The sequence below is a fragment of the Mus caroli genome, chromosome 17, assembly GCF_900094665.2.
Source record: "Mus caroli chromosome 17, CAROLI_EIJ_v1.1, whole genome shotgun sequence".
In the NCBI taxonomy this organism is placed as follows: Eukaryota; Metazoa; Chordata; class Mammalia; order Rodentia; family Muridae; genus Mus; species Mus caroli.
The window spans coordinates 44,374,933-44,394,708 of record NC_034586.1 but is presented as its reverse complement, the minus strand read 5'-3'; the positions used below and the strand labels follow the sequence as shown (position 1 = coordinate 44,394,708).

The 19,776-nt window shown below is 47.1% G+C and overlaps 1 protein-coding gene across 4 annotated transcripts in view; it reads right to left on the bottom strand.

Moving 5' to 3' along the window:
- The window catches only part of Usp49 (ubiquitin specific peptidase 49), a 60,335-nt gene continuing 40,559 nt past the window's right edge, over positions 1-19,776 (bottom strand). For 2 of the 4 annotated variants that reach the window (XM_021186166.2, XM_029471136.1), the window contains 6 exons: positions 12,061-13,435; positions 10,405-10,609; positions 6,325-6,433; positions 5,552-5,606; positions 5,401-5,469; positions 1-4,531 (listed from right to left, as the gene is read on the bottom strand). In XM_021186166.2, coding sequence (XP_021041825.1) covers positions 4,238-4,531; positions 5,401-5,469; positions 5,552-5,606; positions 6,325-6,433; positions 10,405-10,609; positions 12,061-13,407 — 2,079 coding nt within the window. In that variant the 5' untranslated portion in view covers positions 13,408-13,435 and the 3' untranslated portion in view covers positions 1-4,237. Of the gene's footprint in view, positions 4,532-5,400; positions 5,607-6,324; positions 6,434-10,404; positions 10,610-12,060; positions 13,436-16,629; positions 16,663-19,776 lie in introns of those variants that run through there. The other 2 variants (XM_021186167.2, XM_021186169.2) reach the window with 2 other exon arrangements.

Sequence of the window (19,776 nt, the reverse complement as noted above, 5' to 3'; positions counted from 1 at the left end):
GGGGAGCCAGGGTCATGAGTATGAACTCGAGGACAAAGCTTCGGTTTGAAGCCATTACTTGCAGAGCCCCAAAAGGTGACCTGGAAGCAGCCTTGAGAGCAGTGTGTTAGACTTAGAACCCACACGACTTTGGCTACACTAGGAAAGAGCAACCTGATTTCTGGAGGAATAAAACCTTAAAGTGTGCTATGATCCCATAATTGAGCAGTTAATGACAAGATTTAAGTTAAAAGCCAGATGAGACAAAAACTTAAGACATGACAGCTTTCAGAGCTTAATTGAAGTTTCATTGAGAATCTAAGGTTTAATTCCAAGTAACTCTACTGTTGTTCTTTGAAGCCATAGTGCTGGCTGGGCAGCTTCATTTAAGCTGGCTTAGTGGAGCTGGGTGAAACCCAGGGCCTCAAGTGCTAAGTGCTCTAGCAATGAGCCATTTCCCGAGCTGCTAGTTGTATTTTTAAGTGAAAGATGCCAACTTAAGCATGGGCAGGTCTCACAAAGTGACCTGCCTGGATTCATAGCTACTGAGCCTTGGTGTAGTTAGAGTGGAGCACGGGTTGACAGGTACATCATAGTTACAGTGACAGACCTGGATGGAGAGCAGAGAGGAATGTAGAAGGGAGGCGAGGCTCACAGTTCTGAGAAGGTGCTTTTCAGTTTTAGTATTGACAAAAAAGACCCACATTTAGCTGACAAAAATCAAGTGACCCTAGAAAATTTCACCCCAAAGATAAAACTCTTCATCTAATTACTCTAGGAACGAAGCTGAGGGACCCAGTTACCGCGTATGCTTTGCATGGTAAATTCATGAACACTTGGTGAAGTTTCACAAGTTTAATAGAAACTTCAAGCTTGGAGTGAAAGAACTGGCTGGGACTGGCCCTGACGGAACACACTTGAATCTCACTACCTTCCTCAGCCAGTCAGCGCTGTCCAGGTTGTCATCTGCTCGGGAAGTGTTGAGGATGGTGGAGACGGGTCATTTCTCCATGATTCACTGCATAGTACACAGTGGCTTGTCTTACAGTCTGAAGGTTCACATGTGGGCATTGCTGTGACACTGCTTCCTGATGGTTCACGCAGACTCTACTGCCCTTGGTCACCTAGCTCCATCGTGATTTAGAGAAAGCCTTTTCTCATCATTTGTGCTCTCCCAACTAACCGGAAACCCTTGCTCACATAAACTGCAACCCCACATAGGATGTGATAGACATTCAAGAAAGGGTCACCCTCCAGAAAAGGCCAGCATCAATGTTCAGCATGAACAAAAGGCAGTGAACAACAGTGGTAGTAGTCAGACATTTGATGAATGATTGATTACAAATACAGTTTGGACATTAAAACTCTAGAACTTGCTGGTAAGAACAATTTACATTCGTAATAAGACAAAGAAAGGAATGCTCTAAAAATCTGATAGCATGTATCCTTTAAACACTACAGACCCATCGGCCACTTGACATAACGAAAAGGAGCCCTCCCCTTAACTCTCATGCAAACCACAATCAAGTACAAGGCACCAAATTTTATGAATTGTAGAAAATTAGTTCACAAAGCTTTATCAGTAAAACAAATATCAGATATCCTCCCACCCCCCGTCCCCCAAGTTTTCCTTCTTCACCATGGACCTCTCGGCTTACTCGGGCACTGCCGGCCAGTCCACCTCATTGGTTCTTCCCCTGAATGTGGATGGAGCTGAAGGCATAGCCAGAGCAGGGACCTCATACAATCATGGACTCGAGAGGCCTTGCCACTGTGAACAAAAATAAACTCTGCTATTGAGTCCATAGGACACATTAACTCTTCTACAGTTTCCAGTCTTATTCTTGACGTTATAAGAGACATCTAAAAGTTCTTCACTATGTGGCATTGCCCTCCCATCTCAGCCAGAGGGGCTGGGTTAAAGCTGGCAAGAGCTCTACCTGCCATGGGATGAGAGCTACAGTTCCTGGTGCCAAGGGTATCCCTGCTGGTTTTGCACTAATAATGGATGCTGCTCTTAGAGGCGACCACAAGCATGAGGGCCAGGCTAGACTGAGGTAAGAAGTCATTTTTGAGGGCTGGGGTGTATTTATCTTGGCTGGTTACAGCAGTAAGTAAACACACCAGCCAATCACAGGGTTCAGGAGGAGACTGCAGCCGGGAGAGCAGCACTGGGGGTATGTCCTGGAGTCAGCTAGTCAGGGTCTGTCTGTCCTTTGTTTTTAGGATGTTTCACTGTGATGCATCTGACACAGCACTCTGCTTTGGCTACGTAGGCACCGCAGCAGCCCTGCCCTACCCTGCACAGCTCTTCTGCAGCTGAGCTCTCCGTAAGCACCACACCCCTAACTCTGAGCTGCTGCTTCTGGAGCTGAGGTGTCATCTGTGGTTGCAGTGGCACCTTCATGTGGGTGGCTCAGTGGGGACAGTTGGTTTCACTTCTGACTAAGTGATTTTACTAATCTCATATGTAGGTGTTCAGGTCAGTTAAGCATTTGTTTTATTAAGTCCCTAATCTGCTTACCAGTCCTGCTGATAGCTGCTATAAAACTCTTCTTAACAGTTGGATAAGAATCCTTTAATGTTCCTGTAGGTGTTTACAGTGATTAATGTGTTTCCCCTCTAGACAGGCAGATCTGTATTCTCTGCCTGCAAGCAAGTTCTCTACACAGGGTTTCAGGTGAGGTGCAATCCAGTCTTCCCTTTTCACTAGTTTGCTGGTTTTGTTTTTCAAACAGGGCCTTACAATGTAGCTTCAAACTCATGATCCTCCTGCCTCAGCCTAACAAGTGCTGGCCTCCCTGAAGGGGTACAGCTTTACGTCAGAACCTCAGGCAGTGTGGCCAAATGGAACACCTTACAACAGTGTCCACGAGAGGAGCTGCCTGAGCAAAGCTCACAGAAAAGCCTGCCAGACAGTAAAAACCAAACAGCACAAAAATGCCTTACGGTATCGCTTCCAAAGAAAAGCTAAATATTACAGAAACCTCACAGTGTTGTTTGAATCCAGCATGTCGTCCCTATCAGGATGAGCCACTCTGTCTGATTTCTTCCATGTCTGATGTCTGGCAGGCCCACTGAGAGCTCACCTCAAAGCAGAACAGCAGTAAATACCAGATGTGCCTGAAGTGTGGCCATGCCTCTGTCACCTCCCCCCATGGAGTGATAACTGCTCTGCCTGAGCTACTTAACCAAAAGAGAGCATTCATGTGGAGGCTGTGGGGCGGGCACTGCAGTAGCCACTGCAAAGAGAAAGCAGCTTACTGTGCCTGAGAGGGAGGAAGGCCCTGAGCACCCGGATCCCATAGAGATGGAGTCAATTTTAGAGATGTGTTTTCACTAATACCAGAGTAAGAGACGAGTCTTGCTCTATTCCTCACGGACAAAGCAGCACTGGGATACAGCAGGCAAGGGTCAGTCCCTAAGCACTGCTCACACACTAGGGCAGTAAAAGCTCCCGGAGCCTGTGGGCACTGATGTTCTAGGGGCAGGAACGAAGCTTCATGCCACACAGGTGGGAGGGACCTTAGGGGCAGCCTTAGGGACAGCAGGCATTCAGACAAGCTCAGCTCATCTTCACTGCATTCTGAGAAGGCTTCTGACAACTGATCCAAAAACCAATCTAAACCAAACCATGACTTTGAGCCCAGGCCTTGCTACAGGATTGGGGAAGTCAGGAGTGTCCACGGCATAACACGCGTAGACCATGCACACACAGGTCTGTGTCCTTCTGACTGCCTCTTCTGAAGGAAGGAGTGGCTCAAGCCTCGGCCTCGCTGTGTGGAGTGACGAGGTGACAGCAGTTCAGGAGAAGCTGAGCCATGACAGACAGCCTTCCCATTGACATGGAGGAAGTCTGCTCCTTGCCCCTCACCCTTCAGCTGCTCTCTCCTAAAAGAGAAAGTCTGCAAGCTCTGCCCCTGGATGGTATATTACCTTCTTAGTGTGAGTAACTCCTGTGACTTCACCTGAGTCGGAACCAGTCTTTCCCGCCAGCTGTCAGCCCAGGGCCTCATGTACTCTGTGCAGTGCTTTGGGAAGGGCCTCATTAGTAGGGGACTCACAACAGAGACAGACATACTTGCTCTCCTGGTTGGCTGATGACTTACCCTGTCTCCTCTACCCAGATCCCTGTTATCCAGAAGCAACTGACAAAAGAATCTTCATAGAAGCTGCTCCTTTATAGTGTTTTTATGAAAGGAGGGGATTTGCATGGTTTCACAAGAAAGTGACTACCAATTTTTTGACAGAGCAGGGATCATAGGGCATTGTCTCCCCTAGACCAGTGAGGCAAACCCAGGGATCTGTTACTGGCAAGCCCAAGAGGAGACCTGGAGGCCGTTTTGATGCTTGCCTCCCAGTCAGGGCAATGTGTATGTTCTGCGTTCGTCCTTCCTGCTGGAGTGCACCTGAGCTTGGAGATGGGGTTCTGAGAGTTTTGCGCTGCCCTGAACTGTTCTTCGAGTGTAAAAAAGAATGTAGGCCTGGGTTTTGCACACTTCCTCGACACTGCATACATCCAGCTTTGAGTCATTGCAGTGGACCCAAAAACCTAGGAAGTCAAAGGAGAGAGAGAGAAAATGACAACCTAGTTTCCATTTTCAGACAGCTGCAGCCAGGAAATGAGGAGAGAGCAGTGGGGGAACAGAGCTGCCTTCTGATTATGGGGATGGGGCGGCAGGGGGGGGGAGGGGCACGGGGATAACAGCAGGCTCCCTGGAACCACTGGCTTTCATCCCCTCTACACCATCACAAAGATGCCTGCCTGCAGTATTGACTGAGCAAGTTTTGTCTTCCTTTATGCTCTTGTGTTGTCTATACAGCCTCCACAGAGGCAGGCAGGCAGGCAGGCAGGCAGGCCAGTGAGGGCTCAGCTGAGGGAGAGGGAGAGATTAAGCAGAGGGCTCAGCAGCAGTCCTGTCTGTACGCTTGGGCTGCTGAGAACCTGCTTCCAAGCCATGTTAGTGCAGCAGCTGGAGACTGCCCTGGGGAAGGTTGGCTCCCTCAAGGGTAGGGAGCTAGTGAGGACACACGGAGTGCCCTCAGTGTCCTCAGAGATGAGATACCTGAGTTGTAGCACATCTATCTCCATGAAGTCCCATCATTTCTGCATGACTGAGAAGGAAGCTGAAGTCAGCAGAATTATCATTACTATAGCCATAGCAATCCCATCAATAGGAAGTACTAGGAATGACAGATACAGCACTGGATCTAAGTGCTTTCATATGGGTAGTTCTGTTCATTCCTAGCATAGCCTATATCCTTACTAAACTCTTAACCTCCACAATGCTTCCCATTGAGTGTTAATGTATGTAATTTGTCCCTAGCTGACCCAGGGGATGGAAGTCATGGAAAGCAATAAGGTGTGAAGGAACCAACCCTTTTCCTTGTCCCCGACCGCACAGGGTAAAGCACACGCACCTCCCTCTGTGTTGTAGCAATAGGCTGTGTAGTGTCCTGAGCCAAACCCTTTCCCGTGATGCATGACCACTGCGGAGAGATCATAGGCAAAGGTCTCTTTGTCAAGAGAGGAGAGCATGTCCCTGCAGCAGTAAGGTTCCATGGTTAATACCTGGTCAAAGATGACATGGACCCCAATCTTCTCACGATGGTTACGGCCAGACCACCTACAACATGGAAAGGACTTTTATTAGCAAAGACTGGTGACAGATAGTTAAACAAGGGAGGTGAGAAAACAGCTTCTGTTTTTGCTTCTGCCCCCTACTAATCACAATTCGTGTGGATATCTGCTATGACAGCTCCATGGAGTATCCGAACCTACAAATCCTTAGAGAGGCAGTTTAGAGCCTGGCTGTGGTGGCAAGTGCCTTTAATCCCAGCACTCAGGAGGCAGAGGCAGGTACATCTCTTGAGTTTGAGGACAGCAGGTTCTGTAGAGCAAATTCCAGGACAGTCAAGGCATCCCCTGAAGTACTGCACAGACCACAAGAGGGCCCTGGGCTGCCAGTGGGGCCAGAGAAAGAGAAACCCTGTCTTGAACCACCACCACCCTCAAAAAAAGAAAAAAAAAAAATCCGACTGTATAGTCTGTAGAGTCTACTGCCTGCCCCTTTCACTGGTGATTTTATACTTCCTCCTTAGGGTGAATTCGCATAGTCCACACAAGGTGAGGAGGGTCTGTCAGACAGTAAAAGTAGGTGTATGATAGAAAAGAAATGGTGCGAGAGCTGAAGCCCAGGCTGCTGTTCTAACATCAGCTTGTCTTACTGGACGAGAGTGACTCTCCATGGTAAGTGCAAAGCCCCACACAAACATCTTTTTTCCCCATGTCAAAAACAGACAGCTGACTTCCCCAGCCTTTGAGGCAGCTATCCCAAAGCTCACCTGAATCTTTTAAGGTGTAGCCGGAGGACCTGAGGTAGTCTGTAGATCATTAACTGCTTCCTAGCTTCACTCAGAACAAGGGGTTTGGGGTTGGACTTTCGTCGTTTGCCTACATGGTTTGGAAAGGTATAAGACATAGGCAGTGAGGAGCATCATCCACCAAAAATTGGACCTGGGTTTTATCTAAGGTGCTAATATGACACATCTTAAACATGTCTGCATTTCCCAGCTTCACAGCCTGAATGCAGTGCCTAAGGGAAAGGAGTAATGGAACCCTGAGGAAACTCTGAGAAAGGAGCCTGCAATTCCTTGATGACCATGTAGTCACATGCTAGCCTTGGGGTGTCCTCCAGACTTCTTTATATGACAGTCACTGTTATTGGGCTCTGACCAGCAGCTAAACCTGATTCTGATCCATCTGAGTTCAAATTTTTGCCACCAGCAGCTTCCAGAAGTGGTGTGACTTCAGGATGGTGCATTCTAGGTACCATGGCTTTTTAATAGAATATATAAGTGGCTGCTACCACAGTGTACACACTGCACTGAATACACCTGACTCTTTACGGTGTGCCCGGAGGACCTGACGCAGTCTGTACATCATTAACAGCTTTCTAGCTTCACTCCAAACAAGGGGTTTTGGTTGAATTTTCATTGTTTGCTTATATGTTTCAATGTTTGGAAATATAAGACAAAGAAAGTGGGCATGTTCTATGCTTTTACATTCCTATCATTTAAATTACTATGAACTGTAAGTCTAAAAGGGTTTTCTTTACACAAGTTAGTCCTAGTCACACTTCCTGCTTAAACCTGTCTATATGCCAAATGAATATGTTATTCAAAACTCTGAGGCTCAGCTCCCTCAGTAAGAGATATATTTTTGAATGTTACATATATTTGAGGCTTAGGAAAAAAATAATAAATTATGATTAATAAGGCACAGAATATTACAGCAGATTTTTTCCAGCATGTTTTGCTTACAGTATACACAAATATTTAAACATGAACTCTAGCAGTAGCGATGCTTGGAAGAGGGAAGAGGAACTGCTACATAGGATGGCCTGGGGCCATGTCGCAATTCCCTGGTTGTTGACTGATATGGGAGGGCTTGACCCACTGTGGCTGCACTACCTATGGCAACTGGGCCGAGGTGGTATAGACGGTGCTGATGTGAGCCTGGAAGCAAGCCCATGATAACTAGCTTTCCTCCATGGTTTCTGCTTTAAGCTTGGACCCTGACTTCCTTCCCTGACTTCCCTTTATGATGCACTATATATAACCTTTAAGTTTAAACCCTTTCCTCATGTTGCTTTTGGTCAATGTTTATCACAGCAACAGAGAGCAGACTAGGACAGTAGTTCTGGGCTTTTATGTCATGGTTTCCCAAATGTACTTCTTTTGGGGGGCAGGTGTTGTTTGGTTTGGTTGGGTTCTGGTTTTTTGTTTTTGTTTTTGTTTTTTTTTTTTTTTTGAGACAGGGTTTCTCTCTGTAGCCTTGGCTGTCCTGGAACCCACTCTGTATACCAGGCTGGCCTTGAACTCAGATATCCACCTACCTCTGCCTTCCAAGTGCTGGGATTAAAGGCGTGTGCCACCACTGCCCGACGGGTTTTGTTTTTTTTGAGAAGGGCTTTCTCTGTATAGCCCTGGCTGTCCTGGAGCTCACTCTGTAGACCAGTGACTTAGGATCTTCTTAGGTTTCTGCCTCCTAAGTACTGGGATTAAAGGCGTGTGCCACCACTGCCTCGGCTGAACTGTATTTCTTACAGACTTGGTGGGAAGGCAGCCAGGTCCATCTAGTCCAGAAGAATAAATGCAGACTCTAATTTTGATTCTAAACCACCAACTTGTAAGTGAAATGGACCCTCACATCCTTGGAAAATAGACAGTGGGAACACATTTTCTTAATCTCAGTCAGAGATGTCTGTGAGACCGCCTGATCCATCAGAGGCTACACAACATTGGTGCCCCTGTCTCTACACCATCACTCTGAGGGCTCAGAGAAGAAAGCATGGCATCTGATTCCAAGTCCTGTCTGTAGCACGTGTGAAAACAGCACTGTGACCACAGGACATGGAGGCTTAGCTGTTCAGGACAGACTGCATCAAAGCGAGTATGCTGCTGGAGAGCCTTGACCAGCCGTGCAGTCATGACACTTGGGACATGCAAAGAAGCATCCAAAGAAGGGCTCTGCCCTGGTCTATTCCTATTCATCAGACTTGAAAAGGCTGGAGCGCGGCATAGGAAGCTGCAATGGCCACAATGCACAGCAGAGGGAGTATTCGAGCTAAGACGAAAATGCAGACTGGCTTTGTTTCCCTAAAGGAAAGTCACCAACAAACAGGAATTAGGGATTCGGTTGAGACTGACCGTTGTCTCTGTTTAATTAAGGTCAGATTCAGAGAGGAAGAAGAGTGAGGTCCTTAAGCTCATAAGCACCAAATCAACGCAGTCCCTGCCCTTGGAAGCTTTTGTCCTGCATTAGCAGCAGCATAGAGAAATCCTGACTGATTGGCACATCCAGCTACCAGAAAAGGATACCTTCTGGAAAAACTAAGAGTGTTTCCTACCTAATCTGTCATAGCTAAGAATGATACAAAGTTGTTAATGCCCTTCTGTTCCTTACAGGTAAAAAGCTTTGGCCTAGTGGGGTGGCACACACCTTTGATCCCAGCACTCAGGAGGCAGAGGCAGAGACAGGTGGATCTGTAAGTTTGAGGTCAACCTAGTCTACAGAGCAAGTTCCAGGATAGACAGGGAAGTGTAAGAGAGAAAGCCTGTCTCAAAACAAACAAGCAAGCAAACAAGAAACAAAAATAAAAAACACACAAACCAAAACACCCCCCCAAACCCCAATGTATTTTCCCAACTCTTATTATATAGTATTAAACTGATTATCTAGGCTGTTGCATAACCCATAACCTTGTGTTTTTTGTTTGTAAATCTTTATATGTCATAAAATCTGGACACCAGGGTTGGAGACATTGCACAGCATTCAGAGAACTGGCTGCTCCTGCAAGACAACCTAAGTTTGGTTCCTAAGGTCCACATGGCAGCTCACAGCTAGTAACAGCTGGCATGCACATGGTGCACAGACATACATACATGTTTGTTCTTGTTATTTGAGACAAGGTGTCTCACTGGTCTGCAACTTGCTAAGTAGGCTAGGCTGGTGACCAGCATCAGGATTCATATGTATGTACTTCTTCAGGGCTGGGGTTGGAGGCACACACTGCCACACCTGCCTCTTTCCCTATGCTAGGGGCTTCACCTCATTTCCCTTTTGTTTGCAAAGCAAACCCTTTACCAACTGAGAAGTCTCTCTAGCCCTATTATCCTATCTTTTAGTATGAGTTTTAACAGACTTTAGATCTGTGGACTCAGTATAAGAAGCTACTTTCTCATCCTATAGCACTCAATGGGAATTCAAATCAAACAAGAACCATGAGACTGCATTGTGAGCCTAGAGCCCGTGTAGCGTTAGGAAGCTAAGTACTACCGTTCTCACTGCCCCTGTTTCAGCAACCACTTTCACACACTTCCCCATAACTGAGACCAGTCAGAAGGAGGCAAAGGAGGCACCTTGTTTTGGTTTGGTTTTGGTTTTGGTTTTTTAAGACAGGGTTTCTCTGTGTAGCCCTGGCTGTCCTGGAACTCGCTCTGTAGACCAGGCTGGCCTCGAACTCAGAGACCTGCCTGCTTCTGCTCTCTGAGTGCTAGGATAAAAGGCGTGCACCACCACTGCCTAGCAGAAGGCATTATTTTTAGTACTCTGAGAAGTATGTGCATGTAGGTGTGGGTATGTGTGCTACCAGGACAGGCAGTTATCTCCATCCACCCTTTTGTGGGTTCTAAGGATTGAATTCAAGACACGAGGCTCATGTGGCAAACACCTTTCCCATTGAGCCATCTCACTGGTCCAGGTCTGTCTATAACAATGTAAACTCTGTATTAGCTGCTTTAGAGGCTGTGAGGAAAAGGTCTTTAAAAGGTGGTTTAGAACACTTAGTGCTGTCAGGGTCGCTGTTGACTGGAGGGTCAAGCATGCTCCACCTGCACCCCTGCCCTTCGTGCAGCACTCACTGTTACACTGGTCACAAGCGTAGATTCTCCCCTCCAGGGCCTCTGTCTCGGTGAACTTGGCTAGCATCTCAGTGAGCAGGCACTCTGTCTGATTCAAAGGGACAAACCCCTTTTCTATGCAGTGGTATCGTTCAGGGAATTCCAGAGACAGATCCCAAAAGGGCTCAATGGTATTGGATTTATAATTGCATGATACACATGTGACCTGGAATGACAAGATTGGTTTGAAGATTGTAGTTTCTACGTTTCCCATATATAATTTTGTTTGTTTTATAGAACATATATAAATTTATCAACTGCTTCTCCCAAAAAGCTTAATAAGAACTTGAACTTAAAAGCACTGGAACAAATTCTGTGTGCTTGCATTTCTAACCATGCTGTAACTAGCTGTAACTGAGGAACCACAAGGCATCCTCTGCCTTCTCCCAGTGAATGCCGCCTCAGTAGAGATGGTAAGCTACCTCTGAGGCACTGAAGGAACTGGGCTGAGAAAAAACCAACAGGCCACTCTCTGCTTTGCTTGCTCTCAAATTCATCCCTTTCCCTTGGTGCTTCCACACAGCAAATTTACTCCTCCTTCCCTCCCTCCCCCTCCCTCTTTCCCTTCCCCCTCCTTCCCCCCTCCCTCTCCTTTCCTCCCAGTCTCACTCTGTATTCTGTCCTGGCCTGGACCTCATTACAGAGCCCAGCTGATCTTGACCTCTCACCTCCTGCCTCAGCCTCTCAGGTGATGGCATGAGGACACAGATGGTGACGACGAGTTCCCGTTTCCTGTGGTGTCATCTGCAGAGCCTCACAGCACTGCTTAGAGCTCCTCTCCCACTGCAGTAGTCCTAGGTGCCACTCACAGGCAGGACGAGGAGGGAGAGGCCTAGGTTCCCTTCTCTAGCCTACTCATCAGTCCATTCAGGACCTTAGTAATTGAGGCCATAACCTCCGCAACTCACTGTCGAGGCTTTACCTGTCTTTTTTGTTTGTTTTTGTTTTTTCGAGACAGGGTTTCTCTGTATAGCCCTGGCTGTCGTGGAATTCTGTAGACCAGGCTGGCCTCAAACTCAGAAATCCGCCTGCCTCTGCCTCCCGAGTGCTGGGATTAAAGGCGTGCACCACCACCGCCCGGCTCTCATTTTTTTTTTTTTTAAAAAAAATCTATAAGAATTCTTTCTGCGCATAATTTTATAAGGCCTGGGAATCTCTGCTTAGGTCTTGACCTGCTAAAGACCCTGAAAATGAAAGGCAGTGGGGATATGGAGTCTGTAATCTGACACTTGAGAGGTGGCAGCAGAAGATCCTTGGCTGCACAATTAATTCAAAGTATCCTGGGCTACTGGAGACCATATTTGGTGGTGGTGGGGGGAGGTATGGGCAGTGGTCTGTATGGACAGTATGCTTGGGTCTTTGGCATACTCCTAACTATTCCTTGTAAGTAAAAAAGACGGCTCTTTCAAAGGACTTTGGAAACTGGACTGATTAAAGATCTGGACAGAAAGAACACCCAAGTTCACCTACATGGCCACCAGTACACAGTGTCAGGTGCAATCATCTTGAAACACTGCAGAGTCACAGAAAACACTGGCTATATTTAATTAGCCCAGGGATGGAAGTCCAAACTACCACCCAAGCTTCCCACCTTGCTTCGGGCAGACACACACCTACCTGACTGAGCAGCTGCCCATGAAATATGGTGTTCACCACCTTTAAGACCTGTTTGGTGAGCTTCCTCTGGGAGAATGGGATGAGGATCCTGCGTGTGGAACCCTCAGACTCAAGTTCCTGCTGCACCTTGTGCAGCAGTTCGCAGAGAAATTCCTGCGCATCCTGCTGGTCGTAGCCACGGAAGGCTGGAATCAGGCTCCACACGGAGTGAAGCATGGCAAAGGGTGATACCAGCGCCCACTTCCCAGACCACATGACTCGGAAGAGGGTGTGCAGTTCGTGGCAGAGGGAAATGTGCTTTGAGCTGGGTTCCTTGTTCTGAATGAGCTCCAGGCTCCTGCTGATGGAGGCTCCGCTGCTCCAGCAGAGGCCCTGAGGTTCGTAGCCCTGGGCCCGGACACTCCTTACTGACAACTCTGCGGCAGAGCTGCTGGCTGGCCTACCAGAGAGCTGCGCCTTCCCGTTGGTTGCTTGGGGAAACAGGTGCTCGGAGGTGGAAGGGTCGAGGTTCAGGAAACACTCCCGGAACTTCTGGAGGTGGCTGAGCACTTGGAGGATGGAGTTCATGTAGCAGGTGTTCCCCAGGTTGCGCAGGCCGGTGACACCTGGGGCCACCGCAGGCTGGCGGCGCGGATTGAGGGCAGCTGCGGACAAGCGCCTGGAGGTAGCGAGGGTGGCAGGGCGCACGGCCACGGGCCCGGGAGCGTGCAGGAGTAGGCGCGCACTCTTCCGCGGCGGCGCACTGGCCAGCTCCTCCAGCAGCCGCCGCTTGACCTCGCGGCGCCGCTGCCGCGCCGCCTCCTTCTTGCGCTCCAGCGCCTCCTCCTGCCGCCGCTGCTCCAGCTGCGCGCGGCCGCGGGAGCTCTTCTCGAACCAGAGCCGCAGCGTCTTGGCCAGCAGGCGCTGGCGCCGGTACCACAGAGCGGTGAGCATCTGCGGCTGTCCCTGAGGAGTGCGCTGTGGCGGGACCACGTCCTCGCCCGCAGCTGTGGACCGCAACGTCCGCCCACGCCTCGCGAGCAGGTCCTGCTTCTGGCCTCGAACTGCCAGGAGGGAGCTTCTCAGCAACTTCAGGTCCCCCTCCGGGTTGTCATTGAGCACATAGTCCTTGCACAGGTAGCAGAACACGTAGAGGTCCCGGACCTCCATGGCCAGCGGGTGTCCCGTCTCTTCAAAGTGTTTTAGTGCATGGTCTTCAATGTAGCGGCCGCAGGCCACGTGGGAGCACTTGAGGCAGGCCCACGCAGACTCGGTGGTGGCGCACTGCAGGCAGCACCACTTCTGGGGATTCAGGATGGAGTGGTCCTGGGCGAGCCGTAACCGCCCTACATGTTTGCATCTATCCATGTTTTAGCGCAGTCGCCACTGTCTTAATCTGGCACCATGGAGCCCCCAAAAAGAAAAAAAAAAAAGGAAAAAAAAGCAGAATTTAAGGAAAGTATTTTCCTAGAAAAAAGGGTTGCAACTGGTATTTCTGTGTAAGATTTAATAGTTTTTAATTAAAAGACTGTGCTTTTTAAAGTTGAAACTGGTATTTCAAGTACAAGGAGAGAGAGAGAGAGAGAGAGAGAGAGAGAGAGAGAGAGAGAGAGAGAAGAGCTTCAAAATAAAACCTTAGGTCAAGTACATTGTATTTGAAAGCAAAGGTACAGAATAAGAGAAAGATAAGAAAAAGAAAAAGGACACCCAAGGAGGCAGAGCCAGCCTCCGTTTAAGGAACATTTTATAAGCTAGCCTTTCTGAAGAGAGCACATTTTATAGAAAGAATGGCAAGACTCCATCTTTCCTGAAAACCAAATTCACAGATGGATCTAAAAGGACAAGAGGTGGTACAGCCGGCTATTGGGAAGACAGCGTTCAAGCCAACTTACCAGACATAAGAAACAAGCAAACTGAAGCAAGCTTGCTTCCATCCCTCCACCTTTCTGTTTTGTGAGTGGCTCTGTAGCCCAGGCTGATCTCAAATTAGTGGTGATCCTCCTGCCTCAGGGAAAAAAATGCTAGGATTCCTGAGCTCTAACACTGCCCCTAGCCCTGGGTTTTTTGTTGGTTTGGAGACAGTCTCACTGTGTTTCCCTGGCTGATTTGGAACACATACATAGGCCTGGTTGGTCTTGAACTCACAGAGATCTACCTACTCTGCCTCCCCAGAGTGTGTGAGATTACAGGTGTGTACCACCACATCTGGCTTCTAGTGCTGCTTTTTAATATTCATAAAAGAAATACAGTATACAACTTCTCCAAGAGAATGAAGCCCAACAAATATTTTTTTAAACATTATATTATTTGGAAACCCAAAGTTTCCCCAGGATTAAAATTATTCTAAAGACAGTTCTTTAAATTTAATCAATTAACTGATTAATTAATTTTGATACAGGTCATCCTCTGGAACTATTTAGACCAGGCTGCCCTCAAAGTCACAAAGATATACCTGTTTCTGTCTCTTGAGTACTGGAACTAAAGGCATGAACCAGCACACACGGCTCTTTTATTTCTGTGTGCTGTGTCTGTCTGTATGAAGGTTTGTGTTCATGCACATGTATGACCACAGAGGCTAGAAGAAGTCGGTTCCCCTAAGCTGGACTTTCAGGAAGCAGTGAGCCCTGATGGGTGCTGGGGACCAATCCCAGTCAGTCATCTGGAAGAGCAGAAAGCACTCTCAACTGCTGAGCTGTGTCTCCACCCTTCGTTGTTATAAATGAGCTTTCTTCTCTAATTCCTTCTCACTTTCCATTTCTGAGAGCAACAGATCATACCAGAGGTCTGTAGCTAAGCCTGATGACCTGAGTTCAATCCCCAGATCTCACTACGTCATATGAGAGAACATACATACCCTAGCCTTAGCTGTGCATGAAAGGGTCTTTTTAATGTTGGCTTTACCTGAATGTCTGGATTAATGGGAAAAATAAAACACTCAAAAGAAAAAAGAAAAGAAATGAAGAAGAAGAAGAAGAAGAAGAAGAAAGAAGAAGAAGAAAGAAAGAAAGAAAGAAAGAAAGAAAGAAAGAAAGAAAGAAAAAGAAAAATATTCCCCAATCACAAAAAGGAAGGAATTTGTACTACTGCAATCAAGGTAAGTCCTCCCAGGACCTAGCTTCAAGTGCGCTATTCTGCTAATCGCCGTTCTTATGCTTATACTTTGCTGCTGCTATGTCCCCTCTGAGTCATTTCTTTAGGTGAGGTTATTCATTCTGATTAGATATAATCTTTAGAGAGGAGTTCATATGTTTTATTTGTTTTACTTCCTCACAAGGCCAAAACCTAAGTGTTCAACTATAGGTCAGACATCATCAAAATGGCTCTCCCAGGGGCTAGGACTATAGCTCTATCAGAGCATATGCTTAATCTTCAACACTAGGGGGAAAATTACTCTCCCAGTTTGAAACAGACCTGAAATATGCACTTGTGCTTACTTAGGGCACAGCCAAATCACAACACACATAAGTGAGAACTCAAAAGACAAAAGGTAAATGCCCCTCAGCCCAGTAGCCAGCAGCATGAGCCGGGTACCTAGGATGCTTGCAGATCAATCACCGGGGACACACCATCAGCCATGAGGAAATGAGGGGGAAACAGACTGAAACCTGAAACTGCTAAGTTTCTGTTTTACAAACTGTACTTCCTGATGCCCCCACCTCAGGATCAGACTTCTTTAGGCTCCCACCTACCTTCTTGATACTTTATAAGTGAGGGATAAGAATCCGAAAAGGGTCCACGTATCCATTTTAAACAAACCCCAGAGACAGGTCTTTCACATAAAACCCTATAAATGCTGCATTAATCTAACAAATTAGGGATGAAGAACTCAAAACTAAATAAAGAATCCTACTTCCAAATCCTTTCCCACTTCTCCAAAGGCAGGGTCTCATTTTGTAGCCTGGGTTGGCCTAGCATTCTCAATGTAGAGCAGGTTGGCCTCAAACTCATAGTGACCCACCCCTGCCTACCGTCTGAGTGCTGAGATTAAAGCTGTGATCCACCATAACTGGCTATTTTCCAAATTCTTCCACTCAGACCAACACTGCCTGAAATGATGGAATATTTTTTCTGCTCTCCAAGAGAGAATCTGGTTACTGTAGTAACTAGTCACATGATTACTTGAAAGGTGCCTACTAGGAATGGCGGAGTGAACAGCTTTTTAAAAAGATTTATTTATTTATTTTATGTATATGAGTACACTCTTATTGCCTTCTGGAACACCAGAAGAGGGCATTGGCTCCCATTACAGGTGGTTGTGAGCCACTGTGTGGTTGCTGAGATTTGAACTCGGGACCTCTGGAAGAGTACTCAGTGCTCTTGACTGCTGAGCCTTCTCTCCAGCCCAATATTTTATTCTTAAAGCATAGGAGAAAATATAATTTATTATCAATATGTAATTAAGGTTTTAAGCTGGGTATGGTAGTGTATACTTTTGATCCCAGTATTCAGACAGATCTCTGGTTTTTTTGAGGGCAGCTTGGTCTGTATAGGACAGCCAAGGCTGCATAAAGAGATGGTTTTCAAAACAAAACAAAAAAACACAGAAACAACAACAAACCACCCCACAATAAATAAAGTAAAAGGTTTTACCTGGACATGGTGGCTCACACTTCTAACCCCAGCACTATGGAGGCTAAGGCAGGAGGATCGCAGCAAATTGAAGGCCAGCCTGGGCTACATAGTGAGTTATAGGCCAACCTTTGTTGACAGAACAAAGACCCAGGCAGGCAGGCAGGCAGGCAGGCAATGCAAGCCTATAATTACACTGAATCCAGCCTTCTGAACTTTTATATTTACAGCTAAAAGTAGCCGACACTGAGAAGAATAGATCTAGCTAAGGTCTGAAACCCTTGGCTAAAGGGCAGTATGCTGGAGAGGGGATGGGTGGAGCTTCTCTTTGTCTTTATTCCCATTCTCCATGAATGAACAAGGACTGGTCAGAGAGCACACTAGGGATAACCATAGAGCACGGCTTGAAGATGCTGGAGGGGCTGAACTATCTGAGAGTGATCCAGAAGTTCTCATTAAAAGTATCCTTTGGGGCTGGTGAGATGGCTCAGTGGGTGGGAGCGCTCACTGCTCTTCCAGGGGTCCTGGATTCGGATCCCAGCAACCACATGAAGGCTCACAACCATCTGTGCAGCTACAGTGTACTCACATACATAAAATAAACAAATCTTTAAAGAAAAAAAAGTATCGTTTGATGCTCTGACCTGAGAGGTTTAAAAAGCCCATGTCATTCCCAGTTAGTGTTTTCTCTCTCTTTCTACCCAACACCGACTCCCTAGCCTTGTGCCTGTGGATCAGATGTAAGTTCTAGTTACTGCTCCAATGTCATGCCTACCTGCCTGCCTGCTGCCATGCTCACTACCATGATGGCCATGGACTAAGTCTCTGGAACTGTGAGCCAGCCCTAGTAAACTCTCTCTTCTCTAAGTTGCTTGGTCATGGTCCTCTGTCACACTAGTAGGAAAGCAACTTAGTGTGATCCTGTCTCTATATAAAAGGTGAGAAGCCGGGCGTGGTGGCGCACGCCTTTAGTCCCAGAACTCGGGAGGCAGAGGCAGGTGGATTTCTGAGTTTGAGGCCAGACTGCAGCCAGGGCAATACAGAGAAATCCTGTCTCAAAAAAAAAAAAAAAAAAAAAAAAGGTAAGAGAGGGTTGAGGACATTGGTCAATGATATTGCCTGCCATGCATGGTTAAGGCCCCCAGGTTCAATTCCTAGAACCTCAAGAAAAATAATCCCCAACTCTGTGCAGAGGAATGGCAGCTGAGAGTCAGAAACCAGGTTGCTATGTAAGAATTACACATGTAAGCCTGATTCATGTTTAGTAGTTTAAATAGTTTGCTGGGTCATATCTGGAGGTTAAGGGACTTTTGGAAATTGGTTTCTCGTCTTCTACTCTGGGTTCTGGAAACAGGACTCAGGTGATCAAGTTTGCATGGCAAAAACCTTTATCTGTTAAGGCATCCCACTGGCCCTGGGGGGAGTAGAGGAAGTGTATGGTACGTGTATGATGCACACCTATTTATATGTGTGCGTGTTCATGTATGAGTTCAACACATTCGTGCCCCCATGGAGATGAAGGAATAGCTTTGGTGGCAGCCCTCACCTCCACCTTGTTTGAGACAGAATCTCTGTTGTCCGTCATTCTGTCCACCAGTCTGGCTGGCTGCTGCCTTCTAGGGGCTGTCCTGTCAGTCTAATACTTTAGATATGTGCCATCATGCTTGGCTTTACATGGGTTCTGGAAATTCAAACTTATATTTCCCTAAATCTTACCTTCTGAGCCATCTCTCCAACCCTAAGATGTAATTTTAAAATTATATTTAGTTACTCAGCTTATGGGAATCTGTGTGTGCCTGAGTGTGTGTGATGGTCAGAGGACAATGACAATGTGTGAGAGCCGTCTGTCTCCTTTCATCATATGGGTCCCTCATATCTAAGTTAGGCTTGGTGGCAACTGTCTTTTCCTGTCAAGCCATGTCACAAGTCCCTTGACAGTATAGGTAGATGGCTCAGTCAATAGTGTGCTTGTCATGTAGGCATGGTGTACTGGCTGGTTTTGTGTGTCAACTTGACACAGGCTGGAGTTATCACAGAGAAAGGAGCTTCAGTTGGGGAAGTGCCTCCATGAGCTCCAGCTGTGGGGCATTTTGTTTTGAGACAGCGTCTCCTGATGTAGCCTAGGCTGGCCTCGAACTTGCTTCGATCCTCTTACCTCCCCCAAGTAGTGAGATTACAGGCGTGGGTTCCTACTCTTGGCCCAAATGGATTGTCTCAGACAAAATTCATTCAAGCTCGAAACTTAAGATCCAACAATTTTTTTCCCCTGGGTGCTGCCCTGGCAGTGAAACTGGGAATCTCCTTCCTAATGTCTCCACATGTCTGAAGATGGCTTTCCACACATGACCATTTGTACAGAGGACACATTTATATGTTAAGAACTGCTGGCAAGAAAAAAAAAGGACAATTTTTGTGAACGAAAACTATGCCTTCTATCTGACTAGAGTTTCCAAAGTGACCCTCTGGAATGGATGCCAGTGTCTGTTATTTCAGGGGCAGCTCTATGGCATGGGGACACTGAGGCCTGTGCACACAGGCTACCTCAGCAAGTCTAAGCGCATCTGTCAGGACAGAGACCCACTGAATTTCGCATGAATCAGCCACAGACCTTAAACACTTGATTTCAAGAGTAACAATGAGAAATTTATTAAAAGAGGCAGTCCAGTAAAGCGAGCCGGTGTATGGAACGCACACCACAGGAGGAAAGGACAGACTCTTTACAGTGCAGTAAGCGAGCTGGTGTATGGAATGCACACCACAGGAGGAAAGGACAGACTCTTTAGGTGCTTTACTAGGAATAAGCCAGGGCTGCTGTAGGTCAGGTGGCACAGTGCTCGCCTTCCCTGTATGAAGCCCTGGGTTCTATTTCAGCACTTGGGAGGTAGAAGCTGTAGAATCAGGGAGTCAAGGCCAGCCTTGGCTACAAAGTAAGCTTAGGCCAGCCTGGCTACCTGAGACCATCTAAAAAACTAAACAAAAGCAACAATAAGATTTTATAAATCGGCCACAGATGGAATCCACTACTTGTTTTTAAAAATGCAGAGAGGAGGTGGCTATGTATATAATTAAAAGTACAGAGCCGGGCGTGGTGGCGCACGCCTTTAATCCCAGCACTCGGGAGGCAGAGGCAGGCGGATTTCTGAGTTCGAGGCCAGCCTGGTCTACAAA